Here is a 26,041-nt window from a genome sequence, read left to right as displayed (position 1 = left end):
AGGCTGTGCTCGAACCTGTAATTCTTTCTCAGCTTCCCAAATACTGGGATCACAGGTGTGCAGCACCACGCCCGGCGAGGAGTTAAGATCTTGTACAAGTTCTACTCAGACTTCAGGTTAGCAGAGAAGGAGCAGGAGCTGAAACCCCGCGGGCATGCTGCCGCCGCAGAGGCAGGACGAGCGGTGGCTGAGCGGGCTGCGCTCTCCCTCGCTCGGCTTCCGCCTCGGGGCCGCCCCTGTCTCCACAGCGCCTCCTCGCGCTCGGCCGCCCCTCCGCCAGTATTGTCCCTTCCCTCTCGCCCTAGCGCGCGCCGGGCGGAAGTGAAGTGCCGTCACTTCCGCCCCGCGCAGGGACGCCGGCGCCCGGCCGGCTGCGTGGCCGCCGATTGGCTGCGTGGGCACGTCGGCGGGGGGCGGGGGGCGCGGGCCCGCCCTCCGCGGCGCCTGCGCACTGGGCCGAGCGGAGCCGGGCGGCCGGGCCAGGTGAGCGGCGCCGCAGCGCGCTGCAGGAGCGGACCGCTGAGCTCGTCGCCGTCACTGTCGCCGCTGCGCCGCGACCCCGGGCCCCGACTCTTTTGGCTGCGCTCGCGCGCCCCAGGCCGGCCGGGCGGCGCGACTGGAGGATGAGCGGCGGGCGGCGGAAGGAGGAGCCGCCTCAGCCGCCGCTGGCCAACGGGGCCCTCAGAGTCTCGGTCTGGAGCAAAGTCCTGCGGAGCGACGCGGCCTGGGAAGACAAGGTGCGGGGCCGGGGTGGCGGCGTGGCGGGGCCGGGCGCGCGGGCGGGCGGGCGGGCTGCGGCGCCGGGCGGGGCTGACAGCCCGACTTGCCCGAGGGAAGACGTCTGGTCGCGAGAAAGTGCGCGGCGGGGGCCGAGGAGTGTCCCCCGCCGGCCCGGGGCGCGCCTGCTCGGCGCAGCGCGCCGAATTCGACTGGGCCGCCGCCTCGGAGGCCCAGTAAGAGCCGAGCAGTCAGGGCCGGACCTCGCCCGAGCAGCGCCCGCGCCAGGTGCTCGCCGTGCAGAACCCCGCTGGCTCCTCACCCGCCCTGAGGTGGATGTGCCGCGTTGCACGCTCAAGACGTTTAGCAAGCAGCGCGGCTCCCCGATGGTGAGCTGCCATCGCTCGATGGCTGGATGGGAAAGACCGACAGCCGAGAGAGGGGAGTCTGAGAGCATCTCCTGGGGTGACTTTGCTGGAGACAGAAAGAGGAAGAAATGCCAGCAGATATGGTTCGGGCTCCAGGATGTTCTTGCTGGTTATGCAGAGGATCTGAGTGGATGCTTCCCTGCTCCGCTGCGTGGTTTGGAAGGGACTGTCACCAGCAGCTTGGTTCCAGATGGCTTGAAAAGAATGTTTTCCTTGCAACCTTTGTTTCTGGAAGGCTGAAGTTTGGTTTTCCTTCCTCAAGTTCCGGTAAGGGGAGGATGGGAGGCACTTCCTGAAGGTGCCCTTGTCCTGCCCCCAGCCCTGCCCAGCTCTTACAAAACCTGCTGTTTCTCCGTGATCTGCTGTGTCATTTCTTTCTTTCCTGGTATAAAGACTGGTTTCTGGAATCTAGGGCAATTCAGAAGCCTGAGTATTTTGTGTCCTTCTGTGAAAATTAGATGCTCTGTCACCTGCCTTCCAACACTTATTTTACTGTATTCAAAACTCAGTGTGCAGGGAGGTAGTCCCGAGTAGGTTATATAGGTCCTCCGCCTGGTGACAGTCTAAGTCTTCCCTGATCACCTAAAAGTAATTTGTAAGAGCCGATTGTGGTGGCTCACGCCTGTAATCCCAGTATTTGGGAGGCCGAGACAGGAGGATCTTTGGTTCAGGGACAACTTCAGCAAGTAGTGAGACCCTGTTTCCAAATAAGAAATAAAATTCGGCTGAGGGTATAGCTAGAAGGTAGAGTGCCTCTGAGTTCAATCCCCAGTAACACAGACATACACACAAAGTTATTTGTAGCCAACAGGAGTTATTATTACAGCCATTTCATTTATGTAGCTTCTAAAAAAGAAGCCGGCTGGGCGTGGTGGCACATGCTTGTAATCCTAGCATTTGGGAGGCTGAGACAGGAGGATCGCGGTTCACGGACAGCCTCAGCTACTTAGTGAAGTCTTTTGCAACTCAGTGAGACCCTGTTTCAAAATAAAGAATAAAAGATCGGGTTGGGATGTAGTTCGGAGGTAGAATGCCCCTGGGTTCTATCCCCCAGTACTGCAAAAAAAAAAAAAAAAAAAAAAAAGGAAGAAGAGGAAGTAAGCCGGGCATGATGGCACAAGCTTTTAATCCCAGTACTTGGGAGGCTAAAACAGGAGGATTGCCATTTTGAGGCCAGCCTCAGCAACTTAGTGAGCCCCTCTGTAATTTAGTGAGACACTGTTTCAAAATAAAGAGTAAAAAATAGGGCTGGAGATGTAGCTCAGAGGTAGAACACCCCCAGGTTCAATCCCCATTACTGCAAAAAAGGGGGTAGGCTGGGGATAGGGCTTGGAAGTAGAATGCCCCTGGCTCAGTCCCTAGTGTCTTAAATAAATAAATGACTTCTGTAATTTTGATTTGGAGCACGAGCTATGGCAGTAATCACTTTTAAGATGTCTAAATACACCAGGCATTGCCGGGTGTGGTGGCGCAAGCTTGTAATCCCAGCATTCCAGAGACTGAGACTGGAGGATCGCGGTTCGCGGACAACCTCAGCTACTTAGTGAGGCCTTCTGCAACTCAGTGAGACCCGGTTTCAAAATAAAGTATTAAAAATAGGGCAGGGGCTGTAGCTCAGAGGTTTAATGCCCCTGGGTTCCATCCCCAGAGCCGCCAAAAAATGGATGAATGAATGAATGCACCAGGCATGATGGCATGCACTTGGCCAAGTAATTCCAGTACTTGGAAGTCTGAGAAGAGGAGGAGGAAAGGAGGAATGCAGGTTTGCAGCCAGCCTCTGCAACTTAGGTCCTTTGGAATTTAGTAAGGCGGCCTGTTACAAAATAAAAGAATAAAATAGGATTGGGAGTGTAGCTTAGAAGTTGACCGTCCCTGGGTTCCATCCCCAGTAGCACAGGAAGAAAAAAAAATAGGGCAGGAGGTGTAGCTCAGAGGTCAAATGCCCCTGGGTTCCCTTCTGAGACCCCCCCAAAAAAAAAAAAATATATATATATATAGCTGGGTGTGGTGGTGCATGCTTGTAATCCCAGTATTTGGGAGGATGAGACAGGAGGATCTTATGTTCAAGGACAACCGCAGCAAGTAGTGAATCTCTCATCAACCTAGACAGACCCTGTTTCAAAAATAAATATAAAATAGGGGGCTCGGGGTATAGCTCAGAGGTAGAATGCCCCTGGGCTCACTCCCCAGAACCACACAACACACACACACACACACACACACACACACACACACACACACACACACACAGTTTGGGGGAAACTCCCTGGAAGATGTGTTCAGTAGAAAGCTTTTCTGTGCCCCCACCTAGCTGTCCTGTAGCACCCATTCAGTAATGCATGTGTTATCTGTCTTCCCTACAGGATGAATTTTTAGATGTGATCTACTGGTTCCGACAGATCATTGCTGTGGTGCTGGGTGTCATTTGGGGAGTTTTGCCATTGCGAGGTTTCTTGGGAATAGCAGGGTAAGTCTTGGGTACCTTGCATTTCACTTTATGCCTTTTTTAATTTTCTTGTACTAGGGATTAAACCCAAGGTCACTCTGCCACTGAGCTGCATCCCCCATCTCTTATGTAAGAAGCTACCTTTTTTTTTTTTTTTTGGTGGTACTAAGGATGGAGCCCAGGGGCATTCTGCCTCCAAGCTACACCTCAAGCCCTAAATTTTATTCTTTTTTTTTTTTTTTTTTTTTTTCCCTTGTGGTACTGGGGTTCCTGGAAGCCCTTCTACCTCCGGGCTACACTCCCAGACCTATTTTATATTTTTTATTTGGAAACAGGGTCTCTTAAGCCAGTGCGCTGGCTTCAAACCTGCGCGATCCTCCTGTCTCCGCCTCCCAAGCGTGGGGATTACAAGCGTGCGCCACCACGCCTGGCTTATTCTTTATTTTGAAACAGAGTCACTGAATTGCAAAGGGCCTTACTAAGTAGTATCTGATGCTGTCCTCAACCGCGATCCTCCGGTCTCAGCCTCCCAAATGCTGGGATTACAAGCATGAGCCACCACACCTGGCACTACCATATTACTTATATTCAGCATGCATTCTGAATTCTGGTCTAACTTTTGTACCTATGGAAATATGGGGAATAGAGGAATGTCTGTACTTTCTGACCATTTCCCTTGGACCGACGCTGTGTTAGCTGTGCTGAATCTTGGCTTTTGCAGTTGTTTCAGGTCTCTGCAGCTTGAAAGCAACCTCAAAATAAGAGGCTGGACCTTAAATAAATGGCTTTGGGGTTTCTGTTGTGTGTGCGTGGTCTTGGGGATCAAACCCAGGGCCTGTGCATGCTAGGCAAGTGCTCACTACTGTTCTACATCTCCAGCCTCTTTTTACATTTAATTAATTAATTTTGTGGTATTGGGGATGGAACCCAGGGGCATTCTACCTCCAAGCTACACCCCCAGCCCTATTTTTGATTCTTTATTTTGATTGTTTTTTGGGTGGTACTGGGGTTTCCCCTTCTACCTCTGGGTAGCACTCCCAGACCTATTTTTATATTTTTATTTGGAAATAGGGTATCTTAAGCCAGTCTTTGAACCTGCGCGATCCTCCTGTCTCCGCCTCCCAAGTGTGGGGATTACAAGCGTGCTCCACCACGCCTGGCTATTCTTTATTTTGAAACAGGGTCTCCCTGTGTCGCAAAGGGCCTAAGTAGCTGAGGCTGTCCTCAAACCCAGATCCTCCTGTCTAAGCCTCTCAGCCTCCCAAATGCTGGGATTACAAGCATGCACCTCCACGCCCGGCTGAAGTCTTTTTATTTTTGAAACTGGGTCTTGCTGAGTTGCGAAGGACCTCACTAAGTATCTGAGGCTGTCTACAGAGCATGGTGTTGCACACTTGTAATCCCAGCATTTAGGAGGCTGAGACCGGAGGATCCCGGTTTGCAGACAACCTCGGCTACTTAGGCCCTCCACAACTCAGTGATACCCTGTTTCAAAGTAAAGAACAAAAAATAGGTCAGGGGGTGTAGCTTGGGGGTCAGATGCCCCTGGGTTCCATCCCCAGACCCACAAAAATAAATAAATTAATTAATAATAAAGGTAGTGTTTGGTACATCAGAGGGATTCTTTAAGTGTTTCACTGCTGTTGATGATTCGCTTTATGAAATGTGGCTGTTGAGAGAACAAGGAACAAGGCGTGTGGGAGTGAATGCACCTTGGTGGCACTTTTCTAGGACTGCCCGTTTTCTGGGATTCAGTCCCACACCTACCAGAGCCAATTTCTCTCACCCCAAACAAATCACTTCCTTCTTCTTGGTTGGCACCTTTTTTCTCGCTCTTGGAAAGCACCAAGGTCATTGATTTTCCCACAAACCCCCTCTCTCTGTTTGCTTGACCCAGCTGCCTGGAATTGGGTGAGAGTGCCTTGGTGCTAGTTTCTGCTTGATTAACTAGGCCTCACATGTTTGTCCCATTGCCACCCCTTAGCTGGAGCTGCCTGGAGACCCCTGTCCAGTATAGACCTTGTTGAGGTGGCTTAGCACTATTCTGTTTTAATTTAGAGGGATTGTTTGTTTGTACAAGGGATTTTTTTTTTTTTTTTTTTTTTTTTTGTGGTACTGGGGTTCCTGGAAGCCCTTCTACCTCCGCTACACTCCCAGACCTATTTTTACATTTTTATTTGGAAACGGTCTCCTAAGCCAGCACGCGTGGCTGGCTTCGAACCTGCACGATCCTCCTGTCTCTGCTTCCCAAGCGCGGGGATTACAAGCATGCGCCACCACGCCCGGCCTGTACCAGGGACTGAACCCAGAGAGTGGTACTCTTCCTCTGAGCTATACCCCCAGCCCTTCTTTTATCGATCCATTATTGGTCGATCCATTGATTAGATTGATTGATTACGGTACTGGGGATGGAAACCAGGGGCATTCTACCTCCAAACTATGCTCCCAGCCCTAATTTTTACTCTTTTTACTTCTGAAACAGGGTCTCGCTGAGTTGCGAAGGGCCTGGCCAGGTAGCTGAAGCTGTCCATGAACCTCAGTCCCCCCTCTCAGCCTCCCGAATGTTGGGATTACAAACGTGTGCCACCACACCCGGCTTCCTTTTATTTTTTATTTTGAGACAAGGTCTCACCAAGCTACTAAGGGCCTCTCCAAGTTGCTGAGGCGACCCTCCTGTCTCAGCCTCCCAAGTCTTGGGATTATAAGCATGTGCCACCTGGCCTGCTTACTTTGTATTTTTTTCCCATGGTACTAGGAACTAAATACAGACCCTCACACCTGCATGCAAGCACATCACCACTGAGTTACACTCCCTAGCCCCCACTTAAAATTTTTGTTTTTTACTTTTGCTCAACAACTAAAAATAATTGCTCCTTTAAATTTCTAGCTCAGCCGGGCGTGGTGGCGCACGCTTGTAATCCCAACACTGGGGAGGCTGAGACAGGAGGATCACACGGGTTCGAAGCCAGCCTCAGCTACTTAGTGAGGCTCTCAGCAACTTAGTGAGACCCTGTTTCCAAATAAAGTATAAAATAGGACTGGGAGTATAGCCTGGAGGTAGAAAGCCCCTGGGTTCCCCCCCTAGTACCACCAAAAATAAATAAATAAAAATAAAATAAATAAATCTCTAGCTCAGCCAGCCAGGTGGGAAACTCCATTGAGGCCTGAGGTTTTCATTTATGACTTTGCTTGTCCCTACCACAGTACTCTCCAGTCTTCTCATTTTACAGATGAGACCCATGTTAAAAGACTGACCCAATGCCGGGCGCGGTGGCGCACGCTTGTAATTCCCGCGCTTGGGAGGCGGAGACAGGAGGATCTCACTGGCTTAAGAGACTCTGTTTCCACATAAAAATGTTAAAAAATAGGTCTGGGAGTGTAGCCCGTGGGAGTGTATCCCGGAGGTAGAAGGGCTTCCAGGAACCCCAGTACCACCAAAAAAAAAAAAAAAAAAAAAAAAAGACTTACCCAAGCCAGGCATGGTGGCGAACACTTATAATCCTAGGACTTGGGAGGCTGAGAAGGGAGGATCACCGCTTCAAAGCCAGCCTCTGCAACTTAGTGAGACCTTGTTTCCAAATAAATGAACTTGGGCAGGGGGTGTAGCTCAGAGGTAGAATGCTCCTCCTGGGTTCCATCCCCAGTGCCCCCCCCACAACACACGCACAGACTCACCCAAGTTCTCATAACAATGAAGTAAAGCTCCTGTTGAGCCCGTTTTGCTGAGCCTGAAGCTTTCTCTCCAGTGCACCGGCCTGGAGGTGGGCGGACCGTGCTCCGTGAACTGGCTGTGGCGAGTGCTCTTCACAGCTGAGCAGTGCTGCTGGGGACTTCGAGCTTACAGTCTGTGTTTGTGTTTGGTGTCTCTCCTCCCCTGCTCCAGATTCTGCTTGATCAATGCAGGAGTCCTGTACCTCTACTTCAGCAACTACCTACAGATCGATGAGGAAGAATACGGCGGCACATGGGAACTCACAAAAGAAGGGTTTATGACATCGTTTGCCTTGTTCATGGTATGTGGAGCTGGTAGTGTTACGGCAGGTACTAAATGGCAGTCATTCACAGAGAGTCACTGAGAACCAGCGGGACAGAGGCGTAGGCCCAGGCCCAGACAGGTCAGCCTCAGCTACTTAGTGAGGTTCTCTGCAACTTAGTGAAACTTTGTTTCAAAATTAAAATATTAAATAGGGCTAGAGGATATAGCTCAGAGATAGAATACCCCTGAGTTCAATCCCCCAGTACCATAAGTAAGTAAATAAAGTAAAGCTTGGGGTCTCTCTTGGAGGTAGAATGCCACTGGGTTCAGTCCTCAGCACCAGAAAAAGAAAAACTGTGCACATACTCCTGTGTGTCCACGCTCTACCCTGACCAATAAGATCTTTGAGAGGGGGCACCTTGTCATCTCTTTATTTTTCCCAAAGGTTTCAGGAGATTGCAATGGCTTGCTAGATTTGAGAAGCTCTCCTTTGATAGAGAACTAAGTATGATGTTTGGGGGGGGGCACTGAGGATTGAATCAGGCTGAGCTACACCTCCAGCTCTTTTTTTGGAAACAGTCTCATCAAATTGTAGAGGGATGCCAGGCGTGTGGCACACGCTTGTAATCCCTGAGCTTGGGAGGCTGAGGCAGGAGGATTGCGCAGGTTCAAAGCCAGCCTCAGCTGGCTTAGGAGACCCTGTTTCCAAATAAAATATAAAAATAGGTCTGGGAGTGTAGCCCAGAGGTAGAAGGCCCCTGGTTTCCATCCCAGGTGCCACCAAAAAAAAAAAAAAAATCAAATTGCAGAGGGATGCCGGGTGTGGTGGCCCACGCTTGTAATCCTCGCGCTTGGGAGTCGGAGACAGGAGGATCGTTCAGGGAGGCTGGCTTAAGAGACCGTGTTTCCAAATAAAAAGTATAAAATAGGTCTGGGAGTGTAGCCCAGAGGTAGAAGGGTTTCCAGGAACCCCAGTACCACCAAAAAAAAAACAAAAAAAACTGCAGAGGGCCTCACTAAGTAGCTGATGCTGGCTACGAACCTATGATCCTCCTATCTCAGCCTCCCAAGTACTGGGATTACAAGTGTCCACCACCATGTCCAGCTTGATTTTCTTTTCACATTTGTTATTAAACTTTAACACCTGATAGCAGAACAGTTTTACTTATATCAGTTTTTTTAAATTTTTTAATTTGTGCATTGTAGTCATACATCTTAATGGAATACATGATGGCCGAGGCACACATGCGTACGTCACTCATTTAGCCCTCCCCAGTTCCCATACTTACACCAATTCTGACTCTCTACCTGTACTTCCTGGAACGCAGACCGCTGTTTGGTGAGGGAAGGAGTGGTCTGAGGTGTTGGAGACAGCTTGATTTCAGTGAAATAATTCAGGTCTCCCTGCAGATCAGGCATTGGACGGCCCTAGGGAGTGCCTGGGTACATGTTTTCTTTTTCTTTGGTGGTACTTTGAATTGAGCCCCAGGGCATTCTCCCTCTGAGCTGTATCCCCAGGGTCTCGCTGAGTTGCTGAGGGTGGTCTCAGACCTGCAGTCCTCCCGTCTCAGCCTGTGCTGGGATTACTGGCATGCGCTGTCCACCGGGCCCCGTGTAGGGAGTCTCAGCTGATGTTTACATTTGTGGGATCGGCCTCTGTTGCTGCACGTAAAGTGTGGACATTGTCTCCTCTCTAGGTTATTTGGATCATTTTTTACACTGCCATTCACTATGACTGATGGTGTGCAGCTCCTGCGGGCTTCGTGTGCGGCTCCCACCTGCTCCGTGTCCATTCCAAAGGACCCTTTTAAATACAGCCCAGAATCAACGTTGGGGCACCCCAGCTGCATGGAACCTGGAAGACTGGTGTTTCCTGGACCAAGGATTAATGCGTTGGGCACCAGTGTTTTCTGCAAGGGTTGTGACCTGAAACTTTTTAAAGAACCATCTACCTTTGGGGGAAGCATTTCTGAGTTTGTCCATCACCAACTTTCTTCTTGGATACCATCATGTAACAGCTGTTTGAGGAGTGGAGCTGTCATTTAATTTTAGATGCACCTTTGGATCGGGATGAAACATTAAATTGTCTTCCTCGGTTCTCCATCGGGTGTACAGTTTTTAAACTATCAGTGGCATTTCAAGTCTTCTGAAAACACTATGGCAGTATGTGCATGGTCCTTAGCACAGTGCAAGCAACATCTAATAAGTTCCATTGTAGGCTATTTTCAGATACTTGAATAAAGAGATCTTTAACTGAGACCCTGTTGGTACCTGGTAAAGCTTTTCCCAGCACACTTGGAGCCAGTGGGGCTCCAGAGGGGGTGGCCTTCCCCTCCCCTCTGCCACCTCAGCGGCTTCAGCAAGGCCTCTTATGCTTTGCGGCTGCTAGGAAATCGAATTGTGCTGGAGTTGGTGTGTGGGTTGTGGCTGGCTTTGTGGAGAGAGCACTTACCGCCTTTGATGCCCTGCCCAGCACAGAGGAGACCGGCCTGTCGTGTTTTAGGGTGAAAAGGTGTCATTTTGTATTTGGTCACAAGATGGCAAGACCCAGGGTGGTTGGGAGAGCTTGGTCAGGTTTGAATAATACGCTACAAGTAGCTTCAAAGTCAGTCAGGCATGGTGGCGCACGCTTGTAATCCTCGTACTTGGGAGGCTGAGACAGGAGGATCTCGGGCTCATGGCCAGTCTCAGCTACTTAGGCCTCGGAAACTTAGACCCTGTTTCCAAATAATAAAAAATAAGGCTAGGGGTGTAGCTCGGAGGTGGAATGCACCTGGGTTCAATCCCCAGTACCACCAAGAAACTACAAAATGAGCCGGGCATGGTGGCACACACTTGTAATCCCAGCATTCAGGAGGCTGAGACCGGAGGATCGTGGTTTGTGGACAGCCTTGCGGACAGCCTCAGCTACTGAATGTAGTTCTCTGCAACTTAGTGACACCCTGCTTCAAAATAAAGAATAAAAGCGCCGGGCGTGGTGGCGCAGGCTTGTAATCCTTGCGCTTGGGAGGCGGAGACAGGAGGATTGCACAGTTTTGAAGCCAGCCTCTCTGGCTTAAGAGACTCTGTTTCCAAATAAAAATATAAAATAGGTCTGCAAGTGTTGCCCGGAAGTAGAAGGGTTTCATTCCCAGTACCACCAAAAAAATAAAAGAATAAAAAACAGGGCAGGGGGTGTAGCTTGGAGGTCGAATGTCCCTGGATTCCACCCCCTGACCTGCAAAAAAAAAATTTAGGGTTTCTGATGGGGGAGCATTTGAGGACTTGGGTTATCAATGGCCCTTTTCTTTGCTCTGGGCTCTGATGGAGGCTGGACAATCCAGAATCTGCTCTTGGGGTACGCTGTCAGCCCCTTGCTCTCCTTTGGCTTCTGAGCTGTGGGATGGTTTCTTGTTGTTGCTAGTGGTGATTTCCGCCTTGTGGTTAGCAGTGGGGTCAGTGAGATAGCAGTTGAGCTGGAGAGGGGGCTGGAAGTAGCACGTGCAGCGCTGGCTGGGCCAGGCCCCAGAGGGCTTTACTCGTTTTGTTTTTGCAGTACTGGGCATGGAACCCAGGGCTTTGCACATGCCAGGTGAATGCTCTGCCGCTGAGCTGCATCCCAGCCCTTTTGTTTATTCTGTAATACTAGGGGTTCAGGCAAGGGCATTCTACCTCTGGGCTACACTCCCAGCCCTATTTTTTTATTTTTTTTATTTTTTTTTTATTTTTTATTTTTTATTTTTGGTGGTACTGGAGGTAGAACCCAGGGGCTTCCTACCTCCGGGCTATACTCCCAGACCTATTTTATACTTTATTTGGAAACAGGGTCTCACTAAGTTGCTGAGAGCCTCACTAAGTAGCTGAGGCTGGCTTCGAACCTGTGTGATCCTCCTGTCTCAGCCTCCCAAGCGCGGGGATTACAACACCATGCCCCGCTTCCAGCCTTTTTTTTTATTCTTTACTTTGAAACAGGCTGGCCCCAATCTGTGATCCTCCAGTCTCAGCCTCCCAAGTACGAGGATTACAAGCATGCACCACCACACTCAGCTCTATTTTATTTTTTATTTTGAAATGATCTCAGTAAGTTTCTGAGCACCTTGCTAAGTTGCTAGGGCTGCCCCTGAGTCCTCTCTCAGCCTTTAAGGTACTGGGTTTACAAGCATGTGCCAGCATATTCGGTTCTCAGACCTTTTTAAAATGTTATTTTGAGACAGGGTCTCACTCGGTTGCCAGGTTGGCCTTGAGCTTGTGATCCTCCTGCCTCAGTCTCCTGAGTAGTTGGGGTTACAGATGTGTGCACCATGCCTGGTGAAGTTACTCTTTGAAGCCCTGGTCTTGGAGTTGACCTAGAGATCACAGGCTGAGTCATAGTCCTGGGAAGAGGTAAAGGGCTGCCTGGGGCCAGGGAGGAAGGAGCAGAGTCCGTGGAATGCTGGCTGCACCGGGCTCCCGGCCCTCCCCAGTCTTGCCTCTGGGGTGCTCATCATTTTGGGGGGGGAGTGGGATGGGACCCAGGGACAGTCTATCTCTGAGCTGCCCCCACAGCCCTATTTTATTCATTTATTTTGAAACAGGGTCTAAGTTGCTGAGGCTGGCCACAAACCTGTGCGCCGCCGTGCCCGCTTGTGCTCATCTTGAGCTGAGTGGGTTTTAGGTGCCACAGCGTTGGTTCCCCTTTTGGCCTCTGCTTTGGGCCTTGCCATCATCCAGGATGTCCTCAGTCAGACTGATGTAGGAGCTGAGGGACTCCCGGAGGCCCTCACTGAGGAGAGAGGCCTCCCCGGTGGCAGGTGCTCCTGAGAACAGGAGGGAGCTGTGGATGGGAGAGAGGGTGAGGCCACTCCTCCCTGCACTCATCACTCAGTTCCCCGCCCTCAGAACAGCTCCATATCACGCCTGCTAAGAGCGCAGCGTCTCCCTCCCCCACCAGGTAAAACCCCATCTTCATCTGGGGTCTGGACTCCATCCCTCCCTCCCCACCTTCCACCCTGGCCTCGAAACTGTCTCCCCACCACTCGCCGGTCCTGGGTTCCAGGGCTTGTCAGCCTCCTGGCTCCCGTGCGTTCCTGAGATAACAGGCCCACCCTGAGTCGTGAGTCCCCAGGGGTCTTCACATCTCCAGGGGTCCCCTAACCTGTCCAGCTCGTTCCAATCCAGTAAGGCCGTCTGCACGGTCGCAGGTAGAGGTGTATCCTTGCCAGGGAGCAGTGTAGGCCTCTGCAGGGCACAGGGCTCTCTGAGGAGGCAGCAGATATCGTCCGCCAGCTCTGAGGAGAGACCCAGGTGTTTGGTGTTACTGGCGCCAGCCCTGCTTCTCTGAACCCTGCCTGGCAGCTGTCCATCTTGGCAGGTAAGGGCATGGTGGCCAAGGTGCCAGGATGTGCACCCCAGGCTGCTGGTCTCGTGGAGGCTGAGATGCAGTTACGGGCCATCCTGGACTAAGCCTTGGGAGACTTTTTCACTACCATCTTGGGTAACTTCTTTGAGCCTTAACTTCTGGTTAGGAAAGTGCTTCAAAGAAAAGACAGCTAAGGAATGCTTGGTCTCTACATGGAGCATTATCAGTATCTACTGCGCACAGCTACCCTGCAGCAAGCCCGTGGCCAGCTTCCAAGAGTCCTCTTCCCTTCTGCCCCACCTGGCCCTGTGTCAGCCTCCTCCGAAGCCTGTTACAGGACAAGGCCAGGCCAAGAGCCGGCATCACGCGGCACACAGCAGCAGCTCAGCCGACTTCCTGCAGGAAGAACTCTGCCTGGGGCCTCTGGCTGCACACCACCATTGTGGGCAACGTACGGCCAAGCTCACATCTGGCCTGTAGCTTCTCCGTCAGCCTGGGATACGGACAGGGCTCCCACCTGCTGCTCAGTGCATTTCCTGGCATGAAGATGGGGAAGGTTCCTATTCTGTCTGAATATTCTCCAGCAGTCAAGTGTCAAGGGCACAACTCTACCCAGATCTCGCATCCAGTCTGTTATGAAGAAACAACAAAAGCCGCACCCGAGTAGTGGTCCACGAGGGCCTGGAGGGAGGGGAAGGTGAGGCGCGGTGAGATGTAGAGCCAGCCGTTGTCCAGGCGCTGGATCCTGTAGTGTCTGATCCGGTCCCAGGATGCCGGGCGGCTGAGTCGGACTGACAGGGAGTAACAGCCTGAGGAGAGAGGGGCTCAAGGTGTCATGAGGCCCTGCGGGGCCCCAGGCCTGCCCAGGTTGGGGAGAAGGAGCCGAGGCCAGGTGTGGTAGCGCACACCTGTACTCCCAGGGCTTGGGCAGCTGAGACAAGAGGATCACAGGTTCAAGAACAGCCTCAGCAATTTAGGAAGACTATAACTTAGCAAGACCCTGTTTCAAAACAAAACAAAAAAAGGGCCGGGCGTGGTGGCGCACACTTGTAATCCCAGCATTCGGGAGGCTGAGACCGGAGGATCGCGGTTCGTGGACAGCCTCAGCTACTTAGTGAGGCCCTTCACAACTCAGTGGGACCCGGTTTCAAAATAAAGAATAAAAAAAATAGGGCAGGGCTGTAGCTCGGAGGTCAAATGCCCCTGGGTTCCATCCTCAGACCCTAAAAAAAAAAAAAAAAAAGCGCCCTGGGTATAGCTTAGAGGTAAAATGCCCTGAGTTCAACCCCCATTATTTAAAAAAAAAAAAAAAAGAAAAAGAAAAAAAGCTGGGTGTGGTGGTGGTGGCGCACGTTTGTCCTTAAACCTGCAATCCTCCTATCTCAGCCTCTCAAATACTGGGATCATAGGTGTATGTCACCATACCTGGCTGTGTCTACCCTTTTTGTTTTGTTTTGTTTTGTTTTGTTTTGTTTTGTTGGTAGTGGGGATTGAATCCAGACACATTCTACTTCTGAGCTATACACTCAGCTCTGTTTTATTTTTAAACAGGATCTCACTAAGTTGCACTAAGTTCCTGAGGCTGGCCTTGAATCTGCGATTTTCCTGTATCTAAGTACTAGGATTACAAGCGTGGGCCACCACACTCAGCATCTCCCTCTCTCTGTCCCTTTTCTTTCTTTTCTCTCTCTCTTGCTTTCTCTTTTTATTTTTTGTTTTACTTTTTTGGTACTGGGGAGGGAATCCCAGTGTATTCTGCATCTGAGCTACACCCTAGTCCTATTTTTTATTTTGAAATGGGCTCTCACACGAGCGTGGTGGCGCACACTTGTAATCCCAGTACTTGGGAGGCTGAGAGAGGAGGCTCGCGGTTCACAGACAGCCTCAGCTACTTAGTGAAGCCCTCTGCAACTCAGTGAGACCCTGTTTCAAAATAAAGAATAAAAATCAGGGCTTGGGCTATAGCTTGGGTTCCATTCCCAGTACTGCAACAAAACAAAACAAAAAGACTAAATTGTAGAGGTTTCATTAAGTTGCTAAGGCTGTCCTCGAACCTATGATCCTCCTGTCTCAGCCTCACAAGTACTGGGTCTACAGGTGTGTGTCATGCCAGCCCAGTGCCTTCTCTTTTCAATGAGAGCCGCATTCCGATCTATCCCCTTTCGGTGTTGACTGTGGGGACTCTAATCCTAGCACTTATTTGCTCCTTAAAGGTCTTTGTGAATCTAGCCGCTTTCCCCTTTATCGTTCAACTCGTTCCCCCTGGTATTTGTGCCTTCTTGGGAAAGGCGGAGACGGGCCCGGGGCTGAGCACAGAGAACTTCCTGTGGTTCCTCCAGCTCACCAGGCTGGTCTGCAGGCCCCCGGCCTGTCAGCACCGTGCTGTGGTTTCCTGTTTGCAGCCGCTGCACCAGGGCCAGGCCCTCTCCTGCCAGCTGATGGGTGGGGGCCTTAGCAGGAGAAGCATACATCTAGGCTAAAACCGAAGGATCACAGGGTCGAGGCCAGCCTCAGCAGCTTAGCAAGGCCCTCGGCAACTTATCGAGACGGTGTTTCAAACTAAAAAATACAATAGTACTACAAAAAAAAAAAAAAAGATAAGATAGCGGAGTGTAGTGGCACACGCTTATAATCCCAGTACTTGGGAGGCTGAGACAGGAGGATCACACAGGTTCGAAGCCAGCCTCAGTTACTTAATGAGGCTCTCAGCGACTTAGTAAAACCCTGTTTCCAAATAAAATATAAAATAGGTCAGGGGTGCAGCCCGGAAGTAGAGGCCCCTGGGTCCCATCCCAAGGACATATATATATATATATATATATATATATATATGAAATTTTAAAAAAGATAAGTCAGCAGGAGGGGCTGGGAGTGGGAGAGGTCAACCCAGGGAAGCAGAGGAGAGGCAGCCATGTTGGCCAGGGCTCTTGGGGAGACGGAGGTAGAAAGCTAAGAATCCTGACAGCCTGTCACCCTGGCTTCTAATAAGATCAGCAGGGTCTGACCTCCTGCGTGTCTCCTCCCTGGGTTGTTACTATATGTGAAATTCCCACATTATTGTCCCCTGAGGTCTTTTTCAGGTCCCTGGTGTGAGATGAACGTTTTGCCCAGAGATGCGGGTGACCTGTGCCTTGGGGAGGAAGGAATCTGTGCAGGTGAGGGCGGAGCCGGGCAGGGCAGCTGGCGTCTGGAGGAGGCCTTCCTCCACAGCTGGCTGGGCTCACCCACCTCTCCTGGTCTGGCTTTCTCGAATGAGGAAGGCCCCCGCGGGGTTCCCGGGCAACAGCAGCAGCTCCTCGGCCTTCTCCCGGCTCAGGCCCTCATAGAGCCACCTGGGAGGAGCAGGAGAGGGGCAGGGTCAGCCCAGGCCAAGACTTTACTGGAACCCTGACGCTCCTCTGTGTGATGCGTGTGGGGGGAGGGGGGCCTCTGGGGATGGAACCCAGGAGCCTTCGACCTCTGAGCTACACCCCCAGCCCTATTTTATTATTTTGAAACAGGGTCTCGCTAGATTGCTGAGTCTCACTACTTGCTGAGTCTGTCCTTGAACCTGTGATCCTCCTGTCTCAGCCTCCCAAGTACTGGGATTACAGGTGTGTGTCACCACACCTGGCTCCGCCTTCTTCACCTTTCTAAGAACTGTGTTCAGACTGTGCCCAACTCCTGCACATCTCTCTCAGGTCCTGTCCACCCTCTGAAGCCCAGGCCAGGACCCCCCCTCTGTGGGCTCCCAAGTCTCACACTAGAGCTGGAACCAGTTGTTGTCTGCTCCTGCAGAGAGCAAGGGAGGGGGGACCTGCTGCTCCTCATCCCGAAATTTACCCCCTGCAGCCCATGGGATGAAAGGCAGGAACGTCCCTGGGCCGGGCCTGGGGGGCACTCACCCCTGGGAGACCTTGGCCACGTGCACACTGGGGATCCTGTACTCTCTGCCCGAGATGACCGACAGCACTGACCACCAGTCTCCATCCCTGGAGAGAAAGCACGGGGTACTCCTTCAGAAGAGCCATGGCTCTGGGAACTGCTCATTCGGGGTTCACAAGGACCCTCTCAGGCTGGATCCAGTGACTACCTGTGTCCCAGGCTTTCTTGAACCAGCCAATCGAGGCCCCTCTGGGCCAGGAAAGGTGACTGAGGGCATGATCCTGGCTCCCCATTGCAAGGCCCCATCCCCTGCCTCTCCCTGCAGGCGTGCAAGCTGTGTGACACCCACCACAGGGTCACGGCCACACGTGCATTCGTAAACAAGGTCATGTGCTTTGCTGCTGGGCTCAGGGAAGAGCCCTTCTCCCACTGGTACATCTTTTGGTATCCAGCACCCCCCAACACTTACTCAGAGGTGACGGTCAGAGGCTCTCCCAGTCTCAGAGACAGCTCGGCCTGCCCACCTGCTGGGAAATTGCCCAGGGCCACTGCTGTGACCTTGCTCCTCTCTGGATGGAGGGAGAGACACAGTCACTTTCTTGATAGCCTTCCCTCCAGACATGGAGGGACCTGGGGTCTGGTCTGGGCCAGGCTTCCCTCATTCAGTCTCCTGCAAGCACCCTGCAGGGGGACCCCTGGGGTCTGCAGCTCTTCTAGAGAGCTCTGCAGAGCCTGGGTGTCCAGACAGTTCTCAGGGTCCTCATGGAGGCCTGAAGCTCTTGTGGCAAGAGGAAATGGGCTCCTGCTATGGGCTATGACTCTGGACTCTGCCCCCAGGGGCATCTACCTCCCAGCTCTACCCCCCAGCCCTATTCTTCATTCTTTATTTTGAAACAGGGTCTCACTAAGTTGTGGAGGGCCTAAGTAGCTGAGGCTGAGCCCTGAACCTGTGATCCTCCTATCTCAGGCTTTTTTTTAATTTTTTAATTTGGAAACAGAGTCTTGCTAAATTAGAGAGCCTCACTATATTACAGAGACTGACTTTGAACCTGTGATCCTCCTGTCTCAGCCTCCCAAGTACTGGGATTATAGGCATGTGCCACCATACCTGGCTTTTTTCTTTCTTTTTCTGAAAGAGTTTCACTAAGTTACTGCGTGCTGGCCTCAAGTCCACAATCCTCCTGTCTCAGGCTCTCAAGTACTGGGATTGCAGGCGTGTACCACTGCACTCACTCTAAATACAACTCTGAGCCGGGCGTTGGTGGCGCACGCTTGTAACCCCAGCATTCCGGAAGGCTGAGACCGGAGGATCACGGTTCACAGACAGCCTCAGCTACTTATCGAGGCCCTTTGCAACTCAGTGAGACTCTGTTTCAAAAAAAAATTTTTTAAAGACTAAAAATAGTCCTGGGAGTGTAGCTCGGAGGTACAATGCCCCTGGATTTCATCCCTAGTACTGCAAAAAATAAAGTAAAATAAAATAAAAACAACTGTGTCCCAGGTAGTAGGGGTACTGGGAATTGAACCCAGGGACATTCTACCTTTGAGCTACACCTCTAGCCCTATTTTATTTTTATTTTGAAACAGGGTCTACTTGCTGAGGCTATCCTCAAACCTGCCATCTTCCTGTCTCCGCCTCCCAACTACTGGGATTACAGGCGTGCGCCACCACGCCCGGCTCTCAGATTTTAACAAAGGATTCTGCTGCTCAGAAACCCCAAGCCTGGAACTGGGGATGTAGCTCAGTGGTAGAGCACTTACCTAGCACACATGAGGCTGCGGGTTCAGTCTCCAGCACTGTCAAAAACCCAACAAACGACAACAACAATCCCTGGAGCTCTAAGCAAGGTACCAGCACGGCCCTGTGCTTAGCTTCTTTTTTTTTTTTTTTTTTTTTTTTTGGTGGTACTGGGGGTGGAACCCAGAGGCTTTCTACCTCTGGGCTTTACTCCCAGACCTATTTTATATTTTATTAGAAACAGGGTCTCACTAAGTTGCTGAGAGCCTCACTAAGTAGCTGAGGCTGGCTTTGAACCCATGTGATCCTCCTGTCTCAGCCTCCCAAGCGCAGGGATTACAAGCGTGCGCCACCACGCCCGGCTTTGTGCTTAACTTCTGAAGGCCCTGACGAGTTAGTTCTAGGTATGCTGGTTTTGGTGGCTGGGGAAGGACACTCAGGAAAGGCTGGCCTGGGGCCCCAGGAGCAAGGGGCAGGGGCGTGGAGGAGCACCAGGACTGAGCATGTGCTCTTGGGAGATGGGGAGGCTGAACACCAGCCAAGCCCAGGTGCCACCAAGCCCAGCTGAATTTTTTATTTTGAAACAAGGTCTTGCTAGCTAGGTATGATAGTGCACGCCTGTAATCCCAGTACTTGGGAGGCTGAGCCAGGAGGATCACAGGTTCAAGGCCAGCCTGAGCAATTTGGAGAGATCCTGTTTCCAAATAAAAATAAAATAGGGCTAGGAGTATAGCTCAGTGGCAGAATGTCCTAACCCCCTAGTATGTACGTACACACATACACACATATAACCAAGGTCTTGGTAAATGTTGAGGCTGGTCTGGAGCCTGTGATCCTCCTGTCTTAGCCGCTGGGTACTGGGATCATAGGTGTGCACCACCAGGCCTGGCTCTGACAGGATCTTAGTCACCACCTTAGCCGGCACCACTGCCCTGAGATGGTCACCTCCGCCTACTCACACCGTGGAGTGAGGGCCTGCGGCCCTGGCGGCACGCAGTGGGAAAGGGAGAGCACAGACCCTATTCCCCAGGACCCTGTTCCCGGCCCGGGAGGCAGGGCTGCTGTGGCAGAAGCATCCCGCCCTGGGAGCTGAGGGAGTTGGGGATGACTGGCCTGGGTCACAGCGCCAAAGGAAGGCTAAGCCCCAGACACAATGGAATGGTCCAGGAGAACCGTGCATGCGTGCTTGCGTGCGTGCGAGAGAGTCTGCCTTCAAGCCACACCCTCAACCCCTTTTATTTTTGTTTTGGAACAGGGTCTCGTTGGGTTGCTGAGGGTCTGACTACTACCTGAAATTGTCCTGGGACCTGTAATACTCCCATCCAGCCTAAGTACTGGATCATAGGCTGGCTCCACTGCACTCGGCTGTAAGGCCCAGTTTTGAAGCCGGGCATCAGGCAACTCCAACTGTCTCAGCACAGGACTCAAAAACCCCACTCACTCTGGGATCAGCCAGCCTAGTCTGTGTGTGTGTGGTGCGTGAGACTGAACCCAGGGCATTCCACCTCTGAGCCACACCCCGGCCCTATTTTCTTTCTTTCTTTCTCTCTTTCTTCTTTCTTTCTCTTTCTTTCTTTCTTTCTTTCTTTCTTTCTTTCTTTCTTTCTTTCTTTCTTTCTTTTTTTTTTTTTTTGTGGGTCTGGGGATGGAACCCAGGGGCATTTGACCTCCAAGCTACACCCCTGCCCTATTTTTTTTTTTATTATTCTTTATTTTGAAACAGGGTCTCACTAAGTAGCTGAGGCTGTCGTTGAACTGCAATCCTCCAGTCTCAGCCTCCCAAATGCTGGAATTACAAGCGTGCGCCACCACACCCGGCTTTTTTCTTATTTTTTTTATTTTTGAAACAGAGTCTCCCAACCCGAGTGTGGTGGTGCATGCTTGTAATTTCAGTACTTGGGAGGCTGAGACAGGAGGATCATAAGTTCAAAACCAGCCTCAACAACTTAGCGAGGCCCTCTGCAACTTTGTGAGACCCTGTTTTTCTAATAAGAAAATTGGGCTGGGCGTGGTGGCACACACTTGTAATCCCCGCGCTTGGGAGGCGGAGACAGGAGGATCGTGCAGGTTCAAAGCCAGCCTCAGCTGGCTTAAGAGACCCTGTTTCCAAATAAAATATAAAATAGGTCTGGGAGTGTCGCCCGGAGGTAGAAGGCCCCTGGGCTCCACCCTCAATACCACAAAAAAGAAAATGAAAAAGAAAAAGAAAATTGGGCTGGGGGTTTGGCTCAGAGGTAAAATGCCTATAGGTTCAATCCCCAATTACACACACACACACACACACACACACACACACACACATACACACACACACACAGATTAAAAAAAAAATAGGGCTGGGGGTTTGGCTTGGAGGTAGAATGTCGTCCCCAGCTTCACTTCCCAGTACCAAATAAACCTCCCAAGCACTGGGATTACAGGTGTGTGCCACCACGCCCAGCTTTAGCCCGTCCAGTCTAAGGGACTTCTGGGCCTGAAAAGCTGCCTCTGACAGCCACTTCACCTGCACCCTCCTCTCTCTTTCCTTCTTCCTGGTCCTTTTGCAGGGAGGGTCCCTGAAAGAGAGGTTGGTTTGTACCCGAATGCATTAAGCTCTGAGAAGCAGTCAAGATTGGCAAGACAGGTTCCTGTGCCTCCAAGATGTTTCTGAAAGCCCTGAGGTCCCAGAGGACTCTGAGAGGCCCTCTAGGGGGACCCAGAGGTGGGGGGGGGGTGGAGGTCCCCGCTGTGAGTGGACATGGAAGAGAAGGCCTGATGCCAGAAGCGGACCTGCTCCCACACGTCCGCCAGGTGCGCTTGGAGGTCCCCACAGGGGCTGTCTCAGAGCTGGGCTCTCCTCTCAGCCCACGGTGCAGGGAAATTCCTGAAGCCTGAGTAAGCGATGCAAATTTTAAGGAGGTCCCTTTACCCTCCGACTCACCTTCATCCTCCACTTCCCTGGAAAGTATCCTGACTTGCCCTCTGCATACAGTCTCAGAGTTCCTTTGGAGAGGTGGTCACCAAATTGATCTAGCATCTATCTATCTATGGACCTATCTATGTATCTATCTATCTATCTATCCATCTATCATCTGTGTGTGTGTGTGTGTGTGTGTGTGTGTGTGTGTGTGTGTGTGTTGTTACTGGGAATGGAACCCCAGGGGCCTTCTACAACCAGGCTACATTCCCAGACCAATTTTCTTTGTTTTTATTTGGAAACAGGGTCTCACTAAGTTGCTGAGAGCCTCACTAGATTGCTGAGGCTGGCTTTGAACTTGTAATCCTCTTGTATCAGCCTCCCAAGTGCTGGGATTACAGCCGTGCGCGCAGGCCTGGCTACGACTGTCACTGGTCAGTGGCTTAGCACCTGTCTCTGAGGCTCAACTGTCCCTGCCGGCAGAGACCACGCCTGCCTCGTCCTCTGCTGTGTCCCAGGCTCTGGCACACTGCTTGACTGCTTGGTTCTTGCCAGAGCCTCAGCAGAATAAAGATGGAGACAAGGCTGATGTATAGACAGCTCCTGGCGGGGGGAGGGAAGGGGGGCTGCCCAAAGCTCCTGCTCCCGCTGCGTCAGGGGCAGATCTACCGAGGGAGGCCCACCCTTCCCTGGAAATCCTGATGGGGGACAGCACAGCTCCCCTAGGGACCCATGGCAGGAAGGGCCCCTAGTATGTGGGAGTGGTCACCCATGGCAGCCCTGGGTATGACTCAGAGCAGCGCTGGGACGCTGCCTGTGGCTAGATTCAGAGGAAACCTAGGTGTGTGTGGTTTCCAGGTCTCTTCCTGCCGGGCCTCTCGGTGCAAACAAGGAAGGCGACACCAGGCGCTGCCTCGTTCACAGGAGAGCTCTGGGGCCCAGGCACCAGGGCCTGTGGGGCAGGAGACAGGGTCAGGGAATTTTCAGCTAGGGGTAGCTCCTACTCAAACCTAGTATCCAGACACCTGGGGTGTGCACACTCGAGTCCAGCTTAAAGGTCCATGTCCTCCTCCTGCAAGGTTGGTTTAGAGTGATCGTGTTATCTGTGATGATTAATATATGGGTCATTGTGGCTTGGCCACAATACCCAGATACTATTTGGTCAAACACCAGTCAGGATGTTGCTAAATAAATATTTCTCTACTCTTCTTTCTTTTTCTTTTCTTTGAACTGGATATTGCACTCAGGGACATTTTACCTCTGAGCTACATCCTCAGCCCTATTTATTTATTTATTTATTTATTTAATTTTTTTGTGTGTATGGTACTGGGGATGGAACCCAGGGATATTCTACCTCCAAGCTACACCTCCAGCCCTAATTTTTATTCTTTATTTTTGAAACAGGGATTCACTAAGTTGCAGAAGACCTCACTAAGTAGCTGAGGCTGTCCATGAACCCATATTCTCCTGTCTCAGCCCAAGGGCATTCGACCTTTGAGCTATACCCCCTGCCCTGTTTTTTATTCTTTATTTTAAAACAGGGTCTCACTAAGTTGTAGAGGGCCTCACTAAGTAGTAGCTGAGGCTGTCTGCAAACCGCAATCCTCTGGTCTTAGCCTTCCGAATGCTGGGATTACAAGCGTGTGCCACCACGCCTGGCCAAAAAAATATATATTATATATAATATTATATATGTATATTTTTAGCAGTACTGGGGATGGAACCTAAGGACATTCTACCTCCAAGCTACACCCCCAGCCCTATTGTTTAGTCATTTTATGTTTGAAACAGGGTCTCACTGAGTTGCTAAGGGCCTCACTAAGTAGCTGAGGCTGTCCACAAACCGCAATCCTCTGGTCTCTGCCTCCTGAATGCTGGGATTATAAGTGTGCTCCACCATGCCCAGCCTTATATTTTCATTTTGAAACAGGGTCTGTCAGCCGGGCATGGTGGAGCACCTTTGTAATCCCAGTACTTGGGAGGCAGAGACAGGAGAATGAAGGGTTCATGGACAGCCTCAGCTACTTAGTGAGGCCCTCTGCAACTTACTGAGACCTTGTTTCAAACCAAAGAATGAAAAATAGGGCTGGGGGTGTAACTCGGAGGTAGAATTCTCTTGGATTCAATCCCCGGTACCACACACACAAAAAAAGAAAGAAAGAGAAAGAAAGAAGGAAAGAAAGAAAGAAAGAAAGAAAGAAAGAAAGAAAGAAAGAGTCTCACTAGGTTGATGAGTGTCACTACTTGCTGAGAAAGATCTGTCCTGTCTCAGCCTCCCAAATAGTGGGATAACAGGCAAGTACCACCATATCTGGCTCCAGATGTGATATTAGAATTGAAATTTTTAGTCAGGACTACCTTAGAAAACCATGGTTACAGGCTCAGCATATAAAACTGGCCTGTTTTATTTTTTATTTGGAAATATGATCTCGCTAAGTTGCCAAAAGCCTCACTAAGTTGCTAAGGTGGCTTTGAATTTGCGATCCTCCTGTCTCGGCCTCCCAAGTACTGGGATTACAAGTGTGTGCCACCACGCCCGGGTCAGAGTTCCCTAATTTTGCTTCAAGTATTTTGCAGCTCTGCTTGGGTTCAGTAGAACTTCCTGCAATGATGGAAATGTTCTAGAGTTTTGTGTTGTCCAATAAGCCATCCACTAGCTACACGTGGCTATGAGTACTTGCTATATGGCTACTGTGACTGAGAAACTGAATTTTTTTTCTTCTCTAGGTGCTGGGACTCAAACCCAGGGCCACGTGCATGCTGAGCACACTCTTGACCACTGAGCTGCCCTCCAGCCCTCATAGTTTTTCGTTTCCTTGGCCATTTAATATTTATTTATTTATTTATTTATTTATTTATTTTTTGGTGGTACTGGGGTTCCTGGAAGCCCTTCTACCTCCGGGCTACACTCCCAGACCTATTTTTACATTTTCATTTTTGGAAACAGGGTCTCCTAAGCCAGCGCACGCGGCTGGCTTCGAACCTGCGCGATCCTCCTGTCTCTGCCTCCCAAGCGCGGGGATTACAAGCGTGCGCCACCACGCCCGGCAGGCCATTTAATATTCTTACCACTAATGGAGGCTCTGTGGGATGAGACCGCGTGCCTGTGCAGCTCACTGGGAGTGCCCTGGTATCCAGCGGGCGCTCACTGAGACCTGGTGCTGCCTGGTGCTGAGTTGAGGCTGCTGGTCAGGAAGGCACAGAGGCAGGGAAGTCTAGAACTGTGAGGCCATGTGCTGTGTCTGGGTGGGCCTACCTGCTCGCAGGGGCGCGGATCCCTCGCCGTGGACAGAGGGGCTGGAGCTTGGGCTTGACCGGGCTTTCCCTCTGCTGGGCAGACTTCCCATTGTTCTGCAGCAAGACTCTCAGAAGCGCCTCATCAGAGAAATCTGAAATAGAAGCCGCCATAGAGACAGAGCCTGTGGCTCCTGGCCGTGTCCTAGACATCCGCCCCTCCCCAGCTGGGCCCTGCCGACCTCCTAGAGGACACAGGGGACGACTCCCTCCATCAGGCCCAGGCCCAGCCCCTCCTGCAGATCTGGAAGCTGTCTGCAAACCGGATGCTATTTTCTCTGCATCTCATCTTTCCCAAGCTGCCGCCATGCTCCATTCTATGTTTCCGGGCTTTCTTTTGTCCCTTCCATGGGCTGCCTGCACTTTCCTCCCCGTTACACCTGTTTGGATCCCAACCTTTTCCAGGAGTTACCCTGAATCCTCAGCTTTGCTGACCCTCCTTTGAATTCCTGTGGCCCCCTCAGAGCTATTTCTCACACCTGGAGCCCGCTCTGCCTCTGGGTGGCAGGGGAAATGGCAGGGCACTCAGCCCACTCCTGGCGTTGCAGGAGCCACGGCTGGGGTCGGAGGCGGGCAAGGGGGGGACCAGAAAGGGCTTAGATCTGGTGTCCCAAGCAGCGCTGACACTGAGCACACTAGTACTGGTGTCACAGGTCCTTGTGGGAGGCTGTGTGACACACCGATGACTTGCAAGCTCTGCGGATGGGCTCTCAAGCCACCTCCCCTCTCGGTGCCACTGAAAAATGGGGATAAGGGCAACCAGCATATGGGTCCCACAGATAGTGCCCTGGAAAGCCTGCCTGAGGCCTACATTTCCTTTCTCTTGCCCTGAATGTCACTTCTCAGAGGCCTCTCCCTATTGTGTTTCTTCCCAAGTTTTATTTTTTTATTTTATTTTTTGCAGTACTAGGGATTGACACCAGGGGCATTCCACCTCTAGCTATACCCCCAGCCCTATTTTATTCTTTTTTTTCTTTTTTGCGGTGCTGGAGATCGAACCCGGGGGGGGGGGGGATTCTACCTCCAAGCTACACCCCCAGCCCTATTTTTTATTACTTTTTTTTTTTTGTGGTACTGGGGATGGAACCCTTCTACCTCCGGGCTACACTCCCAGACCTATTTTACACTTTTATTTGGAAACAGGGTCTCTTAAGCCAGAGATGCTGGCTTCGAACCTGTGTGATCCTCCTGTCTCCGCCTCCCAAGTGCAGGGATTACAAGTGTGTGCCACCACGCCCGGCTTATTACTTATTTTGAAACAAGGTCTCACTGAGTTGCATAAGGCCTCACTAAGTAGCTGAGGCTGGCCGCGAACCCAGATTCTCTTGTCTCAGCCTCCCAAGTACTGGGATTACAAACATGTAC

At 51.4% G+C, this 26,041-nt stretch overlaps 2 protein-coding genes across 2 annotated transcripts; one reads left to right on the top strand and one right to left on the bottom strand.

Moving 5' to 3' along the window:
* Window positions 1-623: 623 nt before the first annotated feature.
* Window positions 624-9,306, top strand: LOC308277207 (GEL complex subunit OPTI; the record flags this gene model as incomplete). Its single annotated transcript, XM_080716347.1, has 4 exons — window positions 624-737; window positions 3,509-3,612; window positions 7,475-7,604; window positions 9,265-9,306. 4 exons carry the CDS (start codon window positions 624-626, stop codon window positions 9,304-9,306), a joined length of 390 nt encoding a protein of 129 aa, XP_080572473.1.
* Window positions 9,307-12,196: 2,890 nt separating this feature from the next.
* SLA2 (Src like adaptor 2) lies at window positions 12,197-24,729 on the bottom strand (the record flags this gene model as incomplete). The annotated part of the gene is made up of 7 exons (XM_080716270.1): window positions 12,197-12,359; window positions 12,681-12,813; window positions 13,544-13,693; window positions 16,113-16,216; window positions 16,769-16,855; window positions 17,218-17,317; window positions 24,639-24,729. 7 exons carry the CDS (start codon window positions 24,727-24,729, stop codon window positions 12,197-12,199), a joined length of 828 nt encoding a protein of 275 aa, XP_080572396.1.
* Window positions 24,730-26,041: the final 1,312 nt, after the last annotated feature.

Source organism: Muscardinus avellanarius (genome assembly GCF_963383645.1).
Source record: "Muscardinus avellanarius genome assembly, chromosome: 19".
NCBI lineage: Eukaryota > Metazoa > Chordata > Mammalia > Rodentia > Gliridae > Muscardinus > Muscardinus avellanarius.
This window is presented reverse-complemented; position numbering and strand designations above follow the sequence as displayed.